This window comes from Rana temporaria, chromosome 8, assembly GCF_905171775.1.
Source record: "Rana temporaria chromosome 8, aRanTem1.1, whole genome shotgun sequence".
NCBI classification, from domain to species: Eukaryota; Metazoa; Chordata; class Amphibia; order Anura; family Ranidae; genus Rana; species Rana temporaria.
The window spans coordinates 91446629-91466288 of record NC_053496.1 but is presented as its reverse complement, the minus strand read 5'-3'; the positions used below and the strand labels follow the sequence as shown (position 1 = coordinate 91466288).

At 38.8% G+C, this 19660-nt stretch overlaps 1 protein-coding gene across 3 annotated transcripts in view; it reads right to left on the bottom strand.

The window, feature by feature from the left end:
• LOC120947172 overlaps window positions 1–19402 on the bottom strand; it is a 73682-nt gene extending 54280 nt beyond the window's left edge. Inside the window, exons 1-3 of one of the 3 annotated variants that reach the window (XM_040362267.1) lie at window positions 19195–19402; window positions 13987–14054; window positions 402–878 (exon numbers count right to left, since the gene is read on the bottom strand). In XM_040362267.1, the coding sequence (XP_040218201.1) occupies window positions 402–878; window positions 13987–14044 (535 nt within the window). In that variant the 5' untranslated portion in view covers window positions 14045–14054; window positions 19195–19402. The remainder of the gene's footprint in view (window positions 1–401; window positions 879–13986; window positions 14055–19194) is intronic. The other 2 variants (XM_040362265.1, XM_040362266.1) reach the window with 2 other exon arrangements.
• Between the last annotated feature and the right edge of the window lie 258 nt (window positions 19403–19660).

The following is a 19660-nucleotide window of genomic DNA, read 5'->3' as shown; positions in this document are numbered from 1 at the left end:
CTGTGCCCCTTTGGCGCCTCCTTGGATCTAGGGCCAGCCAGTACATTAAAATTTAACCTCTGACCAAATTGAGATTAGGACCCACCTATTAATGGCAGTAAGTCATGACATGTATGTATCTCAAAGGGAGTAACCATCAAAAATAAACTATTTTAGTGTGCCTGGGGGATGCTAAATTGGCCTCTCAGACCACCATGTAATTTTAACATGCATTAAGTGCAGCTTGATATTAGGGTCAAAATATTTTCTAAGGATGGGGTATTATTAACATTGAGGGCTCCCCAAAAGCTCTAGGCACTAGCCTCAGAATCAATTTCCCTATTTTATTCTGCCATTGTGTCACTTTATAGACCCATTTAATCAATCACTTTATTCAAAATATGTGATGAACATATCATTACCTGGATCACTCAGTTCAAATTTCCTTTTCCTGACATGAATTGGTATCTGCTGTGTCTTTCTTGTAATTGTTTTAATCAGCTTTGGTAGCAGGTAGGGGTCGTTGACTGAAATCGAGTAGCTGTTCTTAGCAACAGCTGGAGGTTGAATTGGCGTTGAATCAAACGTCAGAAACACAATCCTATCCAAATAATCCACTCTGAGGAGTAGGTTCCGAAATGCAGAAAAATGTCTGTCCTTATAAACTGGTACTATAGTTGTTGGCACTATAGTAATTGGTTTACTTAGGGCTAGTATAACATGGTCACCACCATACGTGTCTCTGGAACCAAAGTAACATTTAAATCCATTTGATTCAAGAGGTTTGACAATTTTCTCAGCCATATACTCATCTTTATCCCTTTGCTTTGGATTCTGTGGTGATGGTGGAGACACTATGTAAGTGTCATAGCAATATAGGTCATGGAATAGTAAATGAGCTGTAAAGAAAATAAAAATAAAAAAGCAGGTTATATAAACAAAGTTCATGTGTATGAAAGTTCACTGTCAATAATTAGAAAAAAAATGTTATAATTAAATACATTGATGATGAGAGTGGTTGACAACAGGTGCTGCTAAAGCCTGTGCTCTAAAGCAGAACTCCAGCCAAAAAAAAAAAAAAAAAAGAAATGATATCCTTTTAATAAATAATAAGTTGAAAATGCCCTGCAGTCCTTTTTTTCCAACCCTAGATGCCAGTTTGAATGAAGGCCAACATCAACTCACTTTCTTTGAACTTAAAGCGGGAGTTCACCCATTAATCAATTTTTTTTAAACAATCCCCTTAGCTTCATGCTGGTTTTGTCTAGGGGAATCGGCTATTTGTTTTAAAATATGAGCTGTACTTACCGTTTTCGAGATGCATCTTCTCCGTCGGCTTCCGGGTATGGGTCTTCGGTACTGGGCGTTCCTTCTTGATTGACAGTCTTCCGAGAGGCTTCCGACGGTCGCATCCATTGCGTCACTAGTAGCCGAAAGAAGCCGAACGTCAGTGCGGCTCTATACTGCGCCTGCGCACCGACGTTCGGCTTCTTTCGGAAAATCGTGACGCGATGGATGCGACCGTCGGAAGCCTCTCGGAAGACTGTCAATCAAAATAGGAACGCCCAGTCCCGCAGCCCATACCCGGAAGCGATGGAGAGGATGCATCTCGTAAACCGTAAGTACAGCTCATATTTTAAAACAACTAGCCGATTCCCCTAGACAAAACGAGCATGAAGCTAAGGGGAAAAAGTATATTGTACGGGTGAACCTCCGCTTTAAGCTGTCAAAGTCCCACCCCCAGCATATGAGTGGACAGTGAACAATAAGCAGCACTGTGATGAGCTCCTCCTTCTGGCACTCTGAGTTCTCCTCTTTCAACATGCTCAGTGTCAGCTCATGAACAAATTGGTTTCTTGTGCTGCTTATTCCTCTCCCACTCTGAAGAGGTTAATATCAAGTCAAATTAAAACTGAACTCCTGTCAAATATAAAGGGGACAAATCAATGCACATCTGTATTCATTAATATCTAATTAAATGTATTTTAAATGCAAGAAGTGTAAGTATCTGAATGTGACTTGGTATCAGCCTCTGAGAGATGAAGTACTGCAACAGCAGAAAGGAATGCTTTATCTTGGAAGAATTTAATAAAATGTCTTCGTAAAGCATTGCCTGCTTGAAAACCTACATAAACAAAAGAACCTTCCTGTTATTAATTAACGTTCCAATGATTGGGTATATGAATGTATTGCTTCTATTCTGTGTCCTTAGTACATGAAGACCCAGCCCTTTTCTGACATTTGTTGTTTACAAGTAAAAATCAGTATTTTTTGGTAAAAAAATTACTTAGAACGCCCAAACATTTATATATTTTTTTAGCAGAGACCATAGAGAATAAAATGGTGGTCATTGCAATTTCTTATGTCACACAGTTTTTGCACAGCGGTTTTTCAAACACAATTATTTTAAAAATATGCACTTTAACCTCCCTGGCGGTATGATTCTGTCAGAAAAAAGGTGCTGAAAGCAGTACCATTATTTGCAAGGAAATTTGGCGTTTTATACTGTAGGTCTGTCATTTTTAGAAATAACTCACTTAAATCTGACCAAACAAGATTCTAATAGGCATCCCGGGTATGACATTTTTTTAAAAACAAAATTATAAATTATAATATAATAAATAATTATAAATAATTATAACAAATAATAATATAATTATAATAAAAATTATTCAATAATGTAATCAAATTAAAATCACTGAAATTTGCTCAGTTGCAGAATTGTTGCTGTCATTATTTATTTTTTTTTATGACGAATTTCCCCACAAATCGCTATCGCACAATTCTGCAAGTGATTATAATTTATTATCGCTGTTTTTTAGCTGATCTAAAACTATTTTTGACATAAAGGGACACTTTTGGTTGCTATGGACAATCTACAGTTTGCAGGGAGAAAGAAACGTTTTTATTATATAAAATGACATGCATGACACAGGACAGACCACTAGGGACAAGGGGGGTGTGTTTTTTTTACATACAGTACTGTAATCTATAAGATTACAGTATACTGTATGTAAAGTGTTTGTTTACGTTTTTGAATTTGGCGCCGTTCTCCGTCCCCGTGCGTCGTAACGTCGCAGGGAACGGAGATCGGCGTCACACGGAAGCACTATGTGAATCGAGCGAGGTCCCGCTCGCTCACACAGCGCGGTGGCATCGCTGGATCCAGGGACAAGGTAAGTAAAAAGTGCCTGTGGATTCAGCGAGGCGAGCCCGAGACTGACTCGGGGTTACCGATCGTAGCAGGAAAATCAAACCCCGAGTCAGTCTCGGGAAGACCGCCAGGGAGGTTAATGAATTAAAAAATAAATATATATATATATATATATATATACCCCAATTTTGTATAATGTGAAGGGTGATATTACGCTGAGTAATTAGATACCCAACATGGGTCAAAAGAGGGCCTCCAATAGTGTAGTAAAAGGATTCAAGGGACATTTATTGAATAAAATTGCGCCTTACATGTAAAATATAAAACAAGTGCATATACTCATGAACAGGGGCGTCCTCTGCACCGTCTCACGTCACTCCTGGTGTACGTCTGCCCACGGCCAATCCGTACACGTACACGCAGAGGACAGCCCTGTTCATGGGTATATGCACTCGTTTAATTTTTTACATGTAAGCACAATTGTATTCAATAAATGTCCCTTGAATCCTTTTGCTACACCATTGGAGGCCCTCTTTTGTCCCTCTTCTTGCCTGGCATTGAGAATATTTGGGTACTCTGGTAAGGGACCGGGTGTACATCTGCTTTCCAGGCAGGAGATACCGAGGAGGCTGACGTGTGGTGGTGCTTATTGCTGACCTTATCCCTCATTGAGGTGAGAGTTCTGGGAGACCAGACTGGTGTCTTTGGTGGGGTTTCAATTCTTCTTTGGGACTAGTGGATACCTACCTCTTAGCAGTTTTTCTGCGATTTCACCTATGGACTTTGTCACTATCTTTTAGAGTTAAGACTCTGATCACCTTTACCACCTTCTATTTTACACCTTTGTTATCACTTATGTGTTGCTAATATCTGTGCAATAACCTTATTCACCATTTATTTAATACTGTTGTTGTGTATACACTGCATAGTTGTTACTACAATTATTTACACTGTTTATTTGGGAAGACTTCACTCACGTAGTAGCGCAGAAGCTTTTTTACATTTTATCTATATGTTACTAGTTTAGAGTTACAGAGAAGGTCTAGTGCTACAATTATTGCTCTCGCTCAGACATTCGCTGTGATACCTTGTATGTGTAGTGCAAGCACCATTTACATATGTGGGCATGACCTACATATGCATTCACTACTGCGCGCGAGCATGTGGGGACGGGGGCTCTTTAAAAAAAAAAATGATGAAATTGTTTTATATTTAAAAAAATTTCCCTTGCGATAACAATACAGCATGACAGGTCCTCTTTATGGAGAGATCCCAAATTTCTCCTTTACCTTTAAAAGCAAAAGATTAAAAAAAATTATCTTTTGCTTTAAGAAAAAAAAACATGTCTACATGGCCCGGGAACCGGAAGTGATGTGAATCGTCGGTCCGGTCTCCAAGGGCATAGACATCAGCGGTGGCCATCTTACCATCACTTATCTCTATGAGAAGACACTGCCAGTGCCGAATGGTTCCCACGCTCAGAGATCGGTAGCGTAAGTCCAGGAACCACCGGGAAGGGGCAAGAGGGGGCACCTCTCCCGCCGCTTTTAAAAGTGATCTTGCGATAAATCCGCTGCTGGAATCACTTTTATCTGAAAGGGAATCGCCTAAGAGAAAATAAAATACTGGGGTTTTGGCGTCTAGTTACAGCTGGTATTTAACATCAAAGTCATTTTCACAGTAGGGGGGGTCATCAAGTGGTTAAGACAGTTCTGTGTGTATGGTAAATCCCTGTTTAATTTTCTGTGTATGTTGATTCGCTTTTTGTGTATTTTCTAAGCAATGCCTTTTCATATTTCTTTTTTAGTGTTTATTTTCCTGATTTTATTTCCTTGAATTTATCTGCATATCTTTAAGGTAAATAGTACCGTACCACTCCAAGGACAAGTATCAACCCACTTTTTTGCCTTAAAGGTCTTATCAGACTAAAAAAACACACCTACATCTGAGAATAAATACTAAATTCTACAATGATTGCCAGTGTTTAGTCTAAGAAAAGAGTAGGCTAATTTACTGTAGACTATTCGATGATGATGGCACTCTTCACAAAGCTTGAATAAAGGGCAGGATATTCTCATAATTTACAACTTGGGGAAACTTGGTTTATCTGGTTATGGACCCTATACTTTTATTAAAAAAAAGTGGCAACTGAACTCCATGGGTGAGGACTTGGTGGGGGGAGTATGCTGTGACCCTATGGGGATTCCACAAAGAAATGTGTTTTGTACATGAGAATGAGAAAAACATATGTAAATGTCAGCTCTGTGCTCAGCTGACGGTTAATTGCCGAAGACTCTCCCTTCCACAGTGACTCACCTGCTGCTGTTTATATAAACTCCTTGGATGAGATATTCTGTGCCTTTGCCTTGGTCAACATATTTGGACTCTCTGTGCTGTGTTTTCCTGTGAAAAACTTTTGCTTGGCTGACTTTCCTTCTGGTACCTGATCCTGTTTGCTGCACCGGACTTTGCAGATCTCTGGACTCCCATTTCTCTGGCTTGTTCTGACTACCTGTCCTGGTTACCAAACTCTTGCTATGTTTTGACTACATTTGCTCTTTTTATACTATTTTACCATTTTATTAAATAGTGTAATTTTTAATGCACTTCTATCTCAGTCTGATTCATGGTTCCTGACAGCGTAGTGATATTTATGGTGTTGACAGTACACTTAGTACACTAGATATACTTATGGATTTAATTTGTTCTGGAATTTGTATGTTCTGTATGTTTTGCCCAATAAAAACCCTTGCTTGAGAAAAAAAAAGAAAATTGTGTAAGCTCAGTCCAAAGAGTGGGCTAACTGGAAAAGGTGGGCTAAGGCATTATTTCAAGTGTTACTAAACCCCGGACCCTGCAATCACTATATCTGGTACACAGTACACAGAACATTAAAATGCAATTATTTTTGTAAAAATAAACAGCTAAATACTTGTCAGGTCACCTGTGGCCAGGTGACAAGTGCACCCCGTTGGGTTCAGGGATACACCACTTGGTAGTGAACCCTATAGCCGACTGCTGCTATCAGAGAGGAAGCGTGAACCCAAGATCGCCCAGGGCGCGGAGTCTAAGACCCAGCTTTGTGTTCACCAGAGCCTCTAGTGGTGAGGATGGCCTTCACCGCAGCTGGATCCAGGTCGCGACCCCTGGGATCCCCTAGGTCACGCTCCGCAGAGAGAGAGGGGAAGCAGCAAGCAGGACAACGGTAGTGATGGGTAAGCCGAGGGACAGGCAAAAAGTCAAGGGCACAGGCAAACAGGAGAAGTCAGGGACGACCAAAAAATGGTACACAGGAAGGTAAACGTAGCACACTGCAGACAGGAACTTAAGCAAACAACACTGTTGAACAGCACTTCAGGCCTGTAGTGCAACAGTTAATATAGACTTCCTGGGATGGCCTGGGTGGGGCCATACAGGAAGGAGAGGAAATAGGAAGGTAACCAGAACAGAGTCAGGCCTCTAATGGACAGATGGAAACAGGTAAGCTGCCAGACTATTGCATATCCATGACAATATCCTTTCTCATCAGCAGTATATAGCAGTCTTGTGATTTCTATCAGTTCCCAGTGAAGCTTGTAGGAGAAGTGTTCATATTGCACTGAGCTGTCCTATAAGGCTGCAGGACCTTCTGACTGGACATGTCTGGACGGTGCTGATTGGCCCTGTGCTGATCACATGCACTCTCCCAATGAATAAAAGACTTCTCTAGCAATACAAACTGAGCATGTGCAGCCTGACTCCAGGGGGACAGTGCAGGTGGCAGTTCAAGGTTTACACTCACTATAAGGATAAATGATGTAAATTATACATTAATGTTTTGTTATCTAAATGCCTAGATTCTAAATGCTAACTGATTAGATGCAGGGCGGTATTTAGATATTATTCTACCCTAGGTACAACTGAATGATGGCGCCCTTTTGTAAAAGCTCCACATCTTATAACCCTCAGTTATTTTTATTTAACTGAGGGTTATAAGATGTGGTTATTAAACAATGGTGGATGCTCTCTGTGTTTAGAACTACACTGTTACTGTACAGAACAGCAAATAATAGAAATGAGAAATATTTTATGCTTTGTGAACCATAGTGAGTCTTCTGACTCCTCCCATCATCTGAAGCACATATTTTTTATTAACTCGCAAAGAGAAGGAGAAGCTGTTCACTATTTAAAAGCCTTAATAACCATTTATTAAACTCTACATCATACAGCCTCTACCAGTTACGGCTATATGGTGTTGTCCCTCTAAGCCCTTATTCACATTAATTCCCTGCATTTCTTTTATTTAAACGCAGTGTCATTTATCTGGGTATAGGTATACAAATATAAACAAAAGTTTTGTTGGATCAAGCTCTTTTGTGTTTAAATGTATATGCGCTAACACACATTTCCATAATATCAAACGTTTCCACACCCTAAGGCCTCGTACACACGACCGAGAAACTCGTCGTAAAAGAAACATCGTTTTCCTCGACGAGTTTCTTGTCAGGCTTCTCCAGAATCTTGTCAAGCTTTCTTTCTCAAACGCGGCGACGTACAACACGTACGACGGCACTATAAAGGGGAAGTTCGATTCCACTGGCGCCACCCGTGGAGCTGCTTTTACTAATCTCATGTTACTGCGTATTAAGTAAAAGTTTGGTGAGACGATTCACGCTTTTCAGTCTGTTACAGCGTGACGAATGTGCTATCTCCATTATGAACGCTACTTTTACCGAAGGTGCGCTCCCGTCTCATACTTTATTCTGAGCATGCGCGGGTTTCTAAGCATACACACAAACATGTTTCTCGTCGTAAACCAGCCCGACGAGAAACACGACAAGGAAATTGAGACTCCCGAGAAGAAAAAAGAGAACTTTTTTTTCTCGTCGAGATCCACGACAGTTTTCTCGACGAAAAACATACACACAACCGTTTTCCTCAGCAAAAAAAGCTCTGCCACCAAGTTTCTTGATAGATTTTATCGAGGAAAACGGTCGTGTGTATGAGGCCTCAGAGTATCTACTCCGACCCCGGATACACAGATTTCTGTTTTTCCTGAATGCGGCTAAAATGAATTTGCCTGCACAGAAGTAAACACATAGCAAGCATTATACCATAGTGTACATACACACAGATGTTAGTAGGCAAAAGGGAGCTCTAGTATAAAACTCCCAGCATTTTCCTGCACCACGAGTGCTGGGGGTGGCGTTTAAAGCCAATAATTTAAGTGAATGCACTTGTACTTATGTAAATGCATATGATCTTTTGCATTGGTGCTTACCCACACATTCACATATGAAATATTTTCCCAAATGTGAGAAACCGTCGGGAGGTTTATGCCAGAGCTCCCTTGTGCCTGCAATCTTGTGCATGTACCCATAAAATAATTACATGCCTTTATATGTGTTTAGAAATGTCCTGAATGCATATAATCGCATGTCTATGTACATGAGACCTTACCCTACTGACCTAAGCATTGACTCACAAGTGTCATTATGGTAAATACAGCCCTGCTTGGCTACACTTTCCAGATCTGGTCCATGTCACTTCTGTTTAGCCACATTTCTTGAAGCGGAGCTCCACCCAAAATGGGAAGCTCCGCTTGTTTGCACCTCCCTCCCTCCACTGCCACATTTGGCAGTGGGGGAGGGGGAAGCGAGTACCCAATTTTGACAGGTACCTGCTCCCACTTCCAGGTAAGATCGCCGTTATGTCCGGCCTCTTCTCCTCCCCGCTGCTTTCTGGGACCTGTGTGTGTCCCAGAAGACGACGGGACCATTCAGAAAGTGCAGCGCGACTCGTGCATACACCGTAGGAAACCAGCTGTGAAGCATGAATGCTCCAGCCCTGGTTCACACTGACTGCGAGAATGAAATCATGCAATTTCATTAACACATGTCAGTCCCAATTTCAGGGGGGATTTCAGAGACATCTGTGCAGGTTTCTGCCAAATCGCATTAATGTGAAACAGATCTCACTGTTGGTTTCCCTTACTTGCAATGCTGGCGCTTGCACCTGAAGCCGATAGACAAATCAGCTCAGGGTGCCGACATTGTGGAATTCCTGAACAGGTAAGTGTCCTTATTTGTAATTGTAACTGCTGACTTTAATTTTGCTTTTTTACAGGCTGGAACTCTGCTTTAAGCTAAAAAAAAAGTGTTGTCATTAAAACATTACAGGTGGAAACAAGTGTAAAGTCCAGTAAGTGGTAGACTTATGAGTTATGTTGGTTATAATAATCTTTGTGATTTTTGGTGTGCTTCACCTGTCTGTTCTTTACTAGCAGAGGAATATGCAAACATTATGCATGTAAATTAAATGTAAATACATATATATATATATACATATATATATATACAAACAAACAATGAGAAATAATCGTACAGATAGAAGATATTTCTCCCTCAGCGCTCATGCAAAAATAATGCTATTATAGTAAAATAAAACTGCCTCAAAAATATGTTAAAATAAATAAATAATTAAAACATTAGTAGCACTTAGGAAGTTCATGTATAGATGTAACAGTTCCACTTGTGTCAATAATAAAAGCATGATGTAGGATAACTGATAGTCCACTTTAAAAAAAGTTGTTGAAAAAAACAAATCGCAGATCGAAATTTCAGATAAAATCCTTATTGCTTGTGTTGCTGTGTTAGGTCGTTGGATCCTGATATACCTTCTCACCGCTGGATCGGTGTTCCCGGGTAAGGTATTACAGCTGATCAACGGCGTGGGTTGCTGCGTGGTCAAGCCCTTCTCACCGCTGGATCGGTGTTCCCGGGTAAGGTATTACAGCTGATCAACGGCGTGGGTTGCTGCATGGTCACGCCCTAACAGCAACCCACGCCGTTGATCAGCTGTAATACCTTACCCAGGAACACCGATCCAGCGGTGAGAAGGTATATCAGGATCCAACGACCTAACGCAGAGATATATTACATGTCTTTTATATTTTGTTACATTGTAAGTGCACACTCACATGGGATCACTTTTATTTAATTAACAAATACATTTTTACTGGATTACGCTATGTGCACTTTTGTTTCTTTGCTTGTCATGATCAACATTCAGATGCAGGTATGCAGAGTGTGTTATTAACAGCCATCCAACATCCACCCACGGATCCAGCCTCACCTGCTGAGAACAACCAGTAAAACATACGCTGTTAACCTATTATCATCTGATAAGTGTATTACCTTTGGGGGATTCCCATACAAGCAATAAGGATTTTATCTGGAATTTTGATTTGCAAAGATTTGGGTTTTTCAACAACTTTTTTTTTAAAGTGGACTATCAGTTATCCTTTGATCCTTTTTGGATCTTTCCTCTGATATAGTACCATTGCAGAAGGATTTTATTATGGAACTATTGGAATATGCGGCAGGTCATAATTATTTCTGGTTCGATCATAACTATTACAAACAGATGCGCGGAGTTGCCATGGGTGCTAAACATGCACCCAGTTTGGCCAATCTGTTTATGGCCAAATGGGAGGAGGACGTCATCTACCTTGATTCCCATCCCCACATTAAATTGTGGGCAAGGTACATAGATGACGTCCTCCTCCTATGGACAGGAGACAGATCGCAATTAGATTCCTTTATCACCTCGCTCTACAACAACGAGCGAGGTATATGTCTGTCCTTTGAAGCCAGCCAGGAGTCTATTGACTTTCTTGACCTCACCATCATGAAAGAGAACGATTCATTTTTGACTAAGACTTTTTTTAAAAAGACAGACAGGAATTCATTTATTCCAATAGGAAGTTGTCACCATGAGAATTAGTTAAATTCTGTTCCAAAAAGCCAATTTGTAAGGATGAGGAGAAACTGTTCTACTCTGAAGGATTATGAAATTCAAGCTGGTATACTTAAAGTTAGACTATTGGAGAAGGGATATGACCCTGAAATCTTGGATAATACTTTCAATGAAGTAGCTGCAATTGACAGAAATACACTGTTGGAATCTGCCGCTAAACCTAGTAGGGACAGACCTATAGTGCCATTCATCACCACATATTCCAGCCAGCATTATGCCATTAAAAAATTGATCAAAAAACACTGGCATCTGCTATCCAATGACAGAGTCATAAGTACTTTCCTACCAGCTAATCCTCAAGTAATCTTTAGAGGTGTACCCTCATTGCGGGATAAAGTAGCCCCTAATGTGGTGGACCCTCCCACGAAAAAGGTGTCCTTTTTTCAGCGTGACATCAAGGGATATCACCAATGTAGAAACTGTACAGTTTGCAAGTTAAATAAGATTAAATCAAAGAAAACCTTATCTTTCACTTCAACGAGCACACTGAAAGAACACAAGATCGAGCCTTTTATCACGTGTAGTACAACTGGCGTTGTTTATCTTTTAGAATGCCCGTGTGGGTTACAGTATATTGGCAGGACCAAAAGACCAATGAATGTTAGATTAGGTGAACATATCACCAATATTAGATCTGGATTCCCGCAGCATTCAGTGTCCAGCCATTATGACCAATATCATGATCGCAACCCAGAAGGGACTCTCTTCATTGGGATAGACAAATTTGACCCCCACTGGAGAGGCAATTCATTGGTTAGAGAGTTATCCAGGATGGAAATGGCCTGGATTTATCGAATCCGTACATATGGTCCTTACGGGTTGAACATAGACACTGACGTGAATGCGTTCATAGATAATGGCTAGTCTTTATGCTTTCGAAATTATTGCCTGTAAACCAGCTCTAAAATTTGGTGCATCTGGGCCTTTATGATGATATTCCTTTTCTATCCCATTTTTTTATATTACCTTTATATAGGGATATTTGTGAATTCGGAGCTATTGATCAGCCCTTAAGCTTTGATTCTAATTTTAATTTTATTTTATTTTATAATTTTTGGTATATTTAGTTTGATATTTTTCCCTCTAAATTCATGGTTTGTCTTCCACCATCCATGCTCAATCTGCATTTGTCAGGTTTATTGTTGTGGCCACAAGGGGGGCAGCTGAATAAGCATACTCTTGTCAATAATTTGCTTGATATTTTTTATCATTATTATTTCCACTCTGGTAGTGGTCATGATCTTTTTAATATTCTCTGTGATTTTATCACAGAATACAGCGGCATTTTGTTCATTTTTTTAATGCCCTTATTCCTTTATTTTGGATGTAGATTTTATATGAAGTGTTTTTACTTATTAAAATTACCTCCTTTTTGGACATTCAATTGTTCAAGCCGTATGAACTGCTTGTTATTTATCAATGTTATACGTTTTAATTCCCCCATTTTTTAGTTTATTCCTCATTACCTACGGTTTTATTACTGGCAGGGATCCCAACTCAAAAATGGCGGCTCACGCCCGCGATCTCCAAAGCTCAGAGCTGGGCGGTCCCGGTTGTTGTGTATTGCTTATAAAGAGTGGCGAGTCAGCACGATTCGTACCACGCTGTCTACCCGGAAGGACGAGCGGACAGCAGAGCCAGCCGGCTAATTTGATACACGCACTTTTTTATCTGCCTACATGTGAGTGCAACACTTTTTATTATTAAAACTCTTGAAACGTTATCACGCTATGTCAGCGTTTTTTCTTTTGGGTCACATCTATGGAGAAAGATTGGTCTGATGTAGAAGATATGTGAAATAGAGATAGAGTGACAGCATATCCTGGATTCCTGGAACTGGCTTATGTGTTTACATGCTTGATTAACCTTTCGCTCTGGTAAGCAGCTAGAACTTAAGTGGTGGAGGATACTCTCATCTGCTATACAGATTCACAGGATATTATCTGGACATCTTTGTCACTCATTCGGAGAACTTTCTGTCACCTTTGAATTTCTTTTTGATACATCCCTTTATATGGACTTTGCACTTTTTTCACTTGCATTTTTTAATTAGATTGCACCGGTGATCTGTGTGCACCATACACAGCATAATTGATTGTTTATGTTGATTCTTCATTTTGCAGCGCAGCTTTACCATTTTTATTTGTACTTTTATGCTTATCTGACATATGAGCTGCAGCAGCTTTTTTTATTTTTCACTTTAATTTATTTCTAATTTTTATTGTCACATTTTATTATAGTGTCATGCTATTCACGTTCATTTAGACCTGCGCAGTATTTTTCCAATATACATATCAGTTATCCTACATCCTGCTTTTTTTATTGACACAAGTGGAACTGTTACATCTATATATGAACTTCCTAAGCTTTACTAATGTTTTAATGATTTATTTATTTTAACATATTTTTGATGCATATATATAGATATATATATCAAATATAATTAATTTGGTGATATAACTCAAATTTGTCATGCTGATTTTCAAAACATCTGTTAACCACTTCAGATTTTACTGCCTTCACGACCAGGATATTATTTTGCTATTCGGCACTGTGCAATTGCAATACTTGTCATGCCATACTGTACCTAAACAAAATGTATACATATATATATATATGAACACAAATAAAGCTTTCTTTTGGTGGAATTTAATCACATCTGTATTTTTATTTTTTTATTATTATATAACATTTGAAAACAAAAAAAAAATCTGCTCTAAAAAATATTTAATATAAAATAAAATAAATTAATTTATTCATACATTTTGGCCAAAATGTAATCTGCTACTTCTTTAGTAAAAAAAAAAAATCCCAATAAGTGTATATTGATTGGCTTGTGTGAAAGTTATAGCGTCTACAAAGGATGGGATATATACAGGAATTTCATTTATTTCATACTAGTAATGGGGCTGCTCTGCCGTAGTAAATCTGTGGTATGCGGTCCGCAAGTAGTTATATATAGTATTTTGCATTTTCTCACTAATATCTTTCCTTTTTGTAAGACAACATATTATGAGGATATTTTGTAATGATCTATATAGTAAAGCTGTACTTGCCATTGCCAATAGCACACTGCCCACAGTCAGGGCATATCTCTGTGTCTGAGGAATTCATATTTTATGGCCTACATAGAAAAAAGCAAAAGTCTTCGTTAGTTCTGTCACACTTTACCAAAACTTATATCACAAAACATATTAATTTATTTATTTAGACAAGAGCTGTCCAAGCTGTTACAGCAACAGGTCATCATTTTAAAGGGAGGTAGAAGCCAGTGGTTCCACCAGAGAGTCCTTTTGTACAACAACTGTCATTCCTTACTCTATCCAAAAGGGAAAAAAACATGTTTGCCTATAGTTCTTCCTTAACTGCCTTTCTGGGGACAAACTGCTAAATGCCTAGTAAGAATGAATGAATGAATGAAAAACTTATAAAGCGCGGCTCATGCGAACTGAATCGCTTCTACACTATATGAGAAAGAGTAATTTGTGAGACACTGCTGTGTTGCAGTTGAAATAACATGAGATACTGCAATGCTAGGGAGAGAAAACCATGTGCGAAACTATCTTTAGAGAGACTGCCAGAAAGCTTACCACGGTATGAATTGACACCACCATTTAGTAAAGAGAGTTACTCAGTTTAGTGGTGGTTATATTTTAATGACTAGAGATGAGCAGATAAAATCTCTTTGGCTGATAATTCGATTTAGCACTCACAATCCCATGCACCATATTGTAAATAATATTTCATCCCCTGATGAAGTTACGTGACTGTAACGAACACGTACGGGAACGCAGGGCACCGGAAGTGATATTGGCCGAGTTTGCGACTCGTTTTTGATATGCCTGTCTGATATTGTCTTCACATTGTGAGTACCTGTTTTTATCATTGCTGCTGATTCCAATAAATGTTTAAATACTATACTATCGAGCATCCCTCTTTACATCCCCCATGCCCCAATGTGAGGCTATCTGATACAGATACACCAGGGACACTAAAAGTGGACTTTGATGCCAAAGTAAAGATACATACCAGCGGAGCCTGAGATGTCAGGAGCCACCAGGAGATTAAAAGACACACTTATACACTGTTACCTTACAGCGGTAAGGTAAGGGGACACCAATACCCTAAGTTGCACAGAGAACCAGCAACCACCTATCGGTAGCACTCCATACCAGAGATTGACTACTAGCACCAGCACCTTACCCTCATCACTGTGCACACAGAGCCATCCATCCAGCTTGCACCGTATGGACATTATCTGCACTGCGGTTTTTTGACATTCTTTGACATTTTTATTTAATTTAATGGAATTTTAGTGTGAATATATTTATTTATGGTTGCATTTGTCACATGATGATGCCATTTTAAAGATTTTATGAGTTTATTCTATTCACAGTATTTGGACACTTTTTCAGTCCATTGTTTATACTGTCGCAGCTGATTATTTATATTTTATTGTTGCTATTTTGACCATTCATTTATTGCCTTTCAAGTGTACCTGACACGTGAGCACATTTGCACTTTATCACTTATTTATGCACAGCGCAGCATTACTTTTATAAATAATATTTAATGCTTTCTTTTAAATATTTTGATATTAAATAATTGTGTCCCCTTCAAGTATATAGAAGCCAAGCACACAACATATGGATTAAAATCATTGTAGTTTGACAGATGTGACTTTGGAGACCCCCTGCCATAGTGAGACAACCCTTTATGACCTGCACCTCCGAATGGGCACTTCTAAAGTGTAGCCATAAAAATAGGACCTTGTGTGTAATAGATGGAGGAGAAGCTATGCATTCATTGAAACAACTCGACCCTGATATGTTATAAGGGTTATGGATAGGTTGTTTAGAAATCTATATATATAAAACTCAGTGTGTGTGTGTATGTATGTTCCAGCATCACGTCCAAACGGCTAAAGATATTAACATGAAACTTGGCACACATGTTACTTATATGTCAGCAACAAACATAGGATAGGTGGTTTAACCCTTACCCACCCCCATTTGCCATGGTCGGGGTTTTTCTTTAAAGTCCCATTCAACTCTATGGGAAATACATGTTCCAGCATCACGTCCAAACGGCTAAAGATATTAACATGAAACTTGGCACACATGTTACTTATATGTCAGCAACAAACATAGGATAGGTGGTTTAACCCTTACCCACCCCCATTTGCCATGGTCGGGGTTTTTCTTTAAAGTCCCATTCAACTCTATGGGAAATACATGTTACTTCATAACTTCCAAACGGCTGTAGATATTTCGATAACACTTGGTCACATGTTACTTATATGTCCACTTAAACTATAGGATAGTTAATTTATCCCTTAACTACCCCCATTTGTGAGGGTCGGGGTTTTTGTTTAAAGTCCCATGCAAATCAATGGGAAATGTATGTTCCCACATAACTTCTGTACGCCTGGAGATATTTCAATAATACCTGGTACATATATTACTTATATGCCAAATAAAAATATATGACAGTTAAATTAACCCTTACCTACACCCTTATATAAAAGATGGGTATATTTATATTACTATGATTTTCCTCCCCAAAAGGTTAAGATAGGAAGACCGGGCAACGCCGGGTATTCAGCTAGTTAATTATATTCATGGGGTCGAATAATATTACTTATGATTTGACACGTATTAACGGTTACCATGAATTTGAATTGTACTTAGGGGAAGTCTGGAGATAGACATATACGGGTAATTACTCGATCTCCATTGGAACAATTTACAGAAACATGGGTTATTTTTTTTGTTCTCTTTGTCTCTGACTATAGAATGATTCCTTAATTTGAGCCTATGTATTATAAAAAAAATGTACTACTGAAATATGTCTTTCTGTAATACAATGTAATGGTATTGATGTTGTATATTATCTGATGTACCATCTACATTTTCAAAATAAAACTAAACTTGATTGAAAAAAAAAAAATAGGACCTTGTTTCAAAGCACTATCCACCAGAAGCATCCAAACCAGCAATGGCCTAGATCAGGGATTTCCCAACTACGGCCCTCCAGCTGTTGCAAAACTACACATCCCATGAGGCATTGTAAAACTCTGACATTCACAGACATGACTAGGCATGATGGGAATTGTAGTTCTTGAACAACTGGAGGGCCATTGTTTGGAGACCCCTGCCCTAGATAGTACAGCAAAGGAGCCATGGGTTAAAGAATAATATCTACATTCAAAATACTTTAAATAAAAAGAAATCAAAAATAGATCTCATGTCCTGTATACACGACCATTTTTCTCGGCAGAAAAAAAACAAAATTTTTCCCGACGTGATTCCTCTCCAGCCTGACTTGCAGACACACGTTCATGCAAAAAAACGTCCGACCAATGCGTGGTGACGTACAAAACATACGACGAGACTATAAAGGGGAAGTCCCTTTCCAATGGTGCCACCCTTTGGGCTGCTTTTGGGCTGCATACTTGATTCTGAGCATGCACGTTTTTTTCCCCTCGGAAAAGCATACACACGACCGTTTTTTTACGACGAGAAAAAAGAGAGCTGGTTTAAATTTTTTTGCAGCCATTTTTTTTTTTTAGAAAACTGCTAGGGAGCATACACATGGCCAGTTTTCACGACCAATATAAAAAATGGCAGTTTTCTCGTGTGTACAAGGCATGAGGGTTCCTCTGTCTTCACCCATCCTGCTTCAGGTCTTTTCTCCATTAAAAAATGATTTAATAGTTGAATTTAGGGCAGCAACATTCTCCTACATCTGTACCATGGATCTTCCAGCTATACAATAATGCATTTTAATGGAGACTCACAATAGCAGAAACTGGAATGTAGAAACATCAGAGATCACCACAATCCAGGATGCGTGCAATCATAGATGGGAAGGTTTGGATCCAATGTCAGATAATATTGCTGTTTGTGACCCCTGTGCTTTCTGTCCCAGTAATGAGGACATAGACAGCAATAAAAGGTTGATGGGGGTTGTACATTTACAGCTACTGTACACTTCATCATGGTAACAATTGACGAGAATGAGGAAGTGTGGGAAAAAATCACCAATGGGAACACAGAAAGCAACACATTTTCTCCACTCTATCCAAAAAATATGTTGGAAAACTTTGGGTTGGTGTTCCATTTTATTTGGCTTATTAATTCTAAAAAAATGATGTTCCATCAAAATTAAAAAAGGTGAAGGATTATTGGTACTTTAGGCACTATTTGCTAATCACTGTTTGCTGCAAATCAGCCATATTCTGCTTAAGTTTCATACTTTGTGGATGAATTGCCTCATCTTTAGTAGTGAAATTACCTTAGCGTTAGCGTTAGGTTTTACAGGATTGAGGAGGTTAGGGATCATGTGCAAGGTAAGTAAAGGATGCTTATGGCCCCTTCTCTAATGTTAATTCTTGATGTGATGTGAGAAGATTAACTGAATCTCTTGCAATCAAATGGTAAGATGGATTCAACTAGCAGAAACGTAATATTTATTACACATTGGGGTTGATTTACTAAAACTGGAGCGTGCAAAATCTGCTGCAGCTGTGCATGGTAGCTGTAATAGAATGTATGAAATAACTGACTCCATTTTTAAGTAGAAATGAACTTTTCAATATGTGTTTTGACATACTTAGATTAGCTAACAGTTTGCATAGAGACACCCTGCTACTTCTAGTCATAGTGGTTAAGCCTATTCACAAAGCAGCCTGATTGTATAAGCAAAGTCATCTTTTCAGCAAGTTTAAATCATGATAAGAATATACTGAGTTTGTATAATATTTAGAGACATATGCATTAATACACAGCCCCTCCTATCTTACTTTTGCATGTAAGCCACCCTGGGCCTGAACAAACTTTAGAGATCTAATGAACACTCTGTTTCCTTGTGTTTCATTTTGATTTCTCAAGGAATTCCGGGGGTTACTGAAATTTATCCTGCATTTACCTGAAGTACACCTGGGTGGCGGTATTACCTATTTCAGTAGCCAATCAGCTTACAACTTAAAAAAAAAATGGAGGCTGAATGGGTTTAATGCAGAGCTGCACCAGATTTTGCACTCTCTCAGTTTTTTTGTAAATCAACCCCATTGTAAATATATAACAATTAAAATAGATAGATAGACAGACAGACAACTTTACTGAAAAAACATCTAAATATGTAAATTTTCAAAATACATACACACAACTATAAGTGGCATTAGTTACAAGTACACCATATATCAAAGGCTTTGAAGAACATAATAAACAAATGTTGTACAATGCAGTAGAATATGTACTTACATTTGTAGACTGTCTGAACGATGTTAATGCCTCCAAGGAAATGAACATATTCAAAAGAGCAGTAGCAGATTTCTGTTTTTCTTCATGATTTTTACTTCCTCATTGTGCGTATATTAGAATGTCCTCTGTACATAACTTGTAACCAAATGCCAAAACAAACTTCTCTTGTCTAATTACTGGCAGTCCAGCATCTGACTTAAGGAAGCAATTCGAAAAAATGAGAGTAACAAGATCTGGAAACTCCTAGCTACTCACACAGACATACATATAAGGAGAAGGTCATAAACTGTATTGCCCAGGGCAAAGATGCCAAACTCTGCCCCCGGTTTATTGTGCATAAATCAATGTCTTTTCAAGACAAGAAAATATTTAAAGGTTTGTGATTTTCATTTTCTGCATCTGATCAAAAGCACATAGAAAACAAGTATTTTCTGTGTGCCCACCCACATCTCAATGCAGCTTTGAT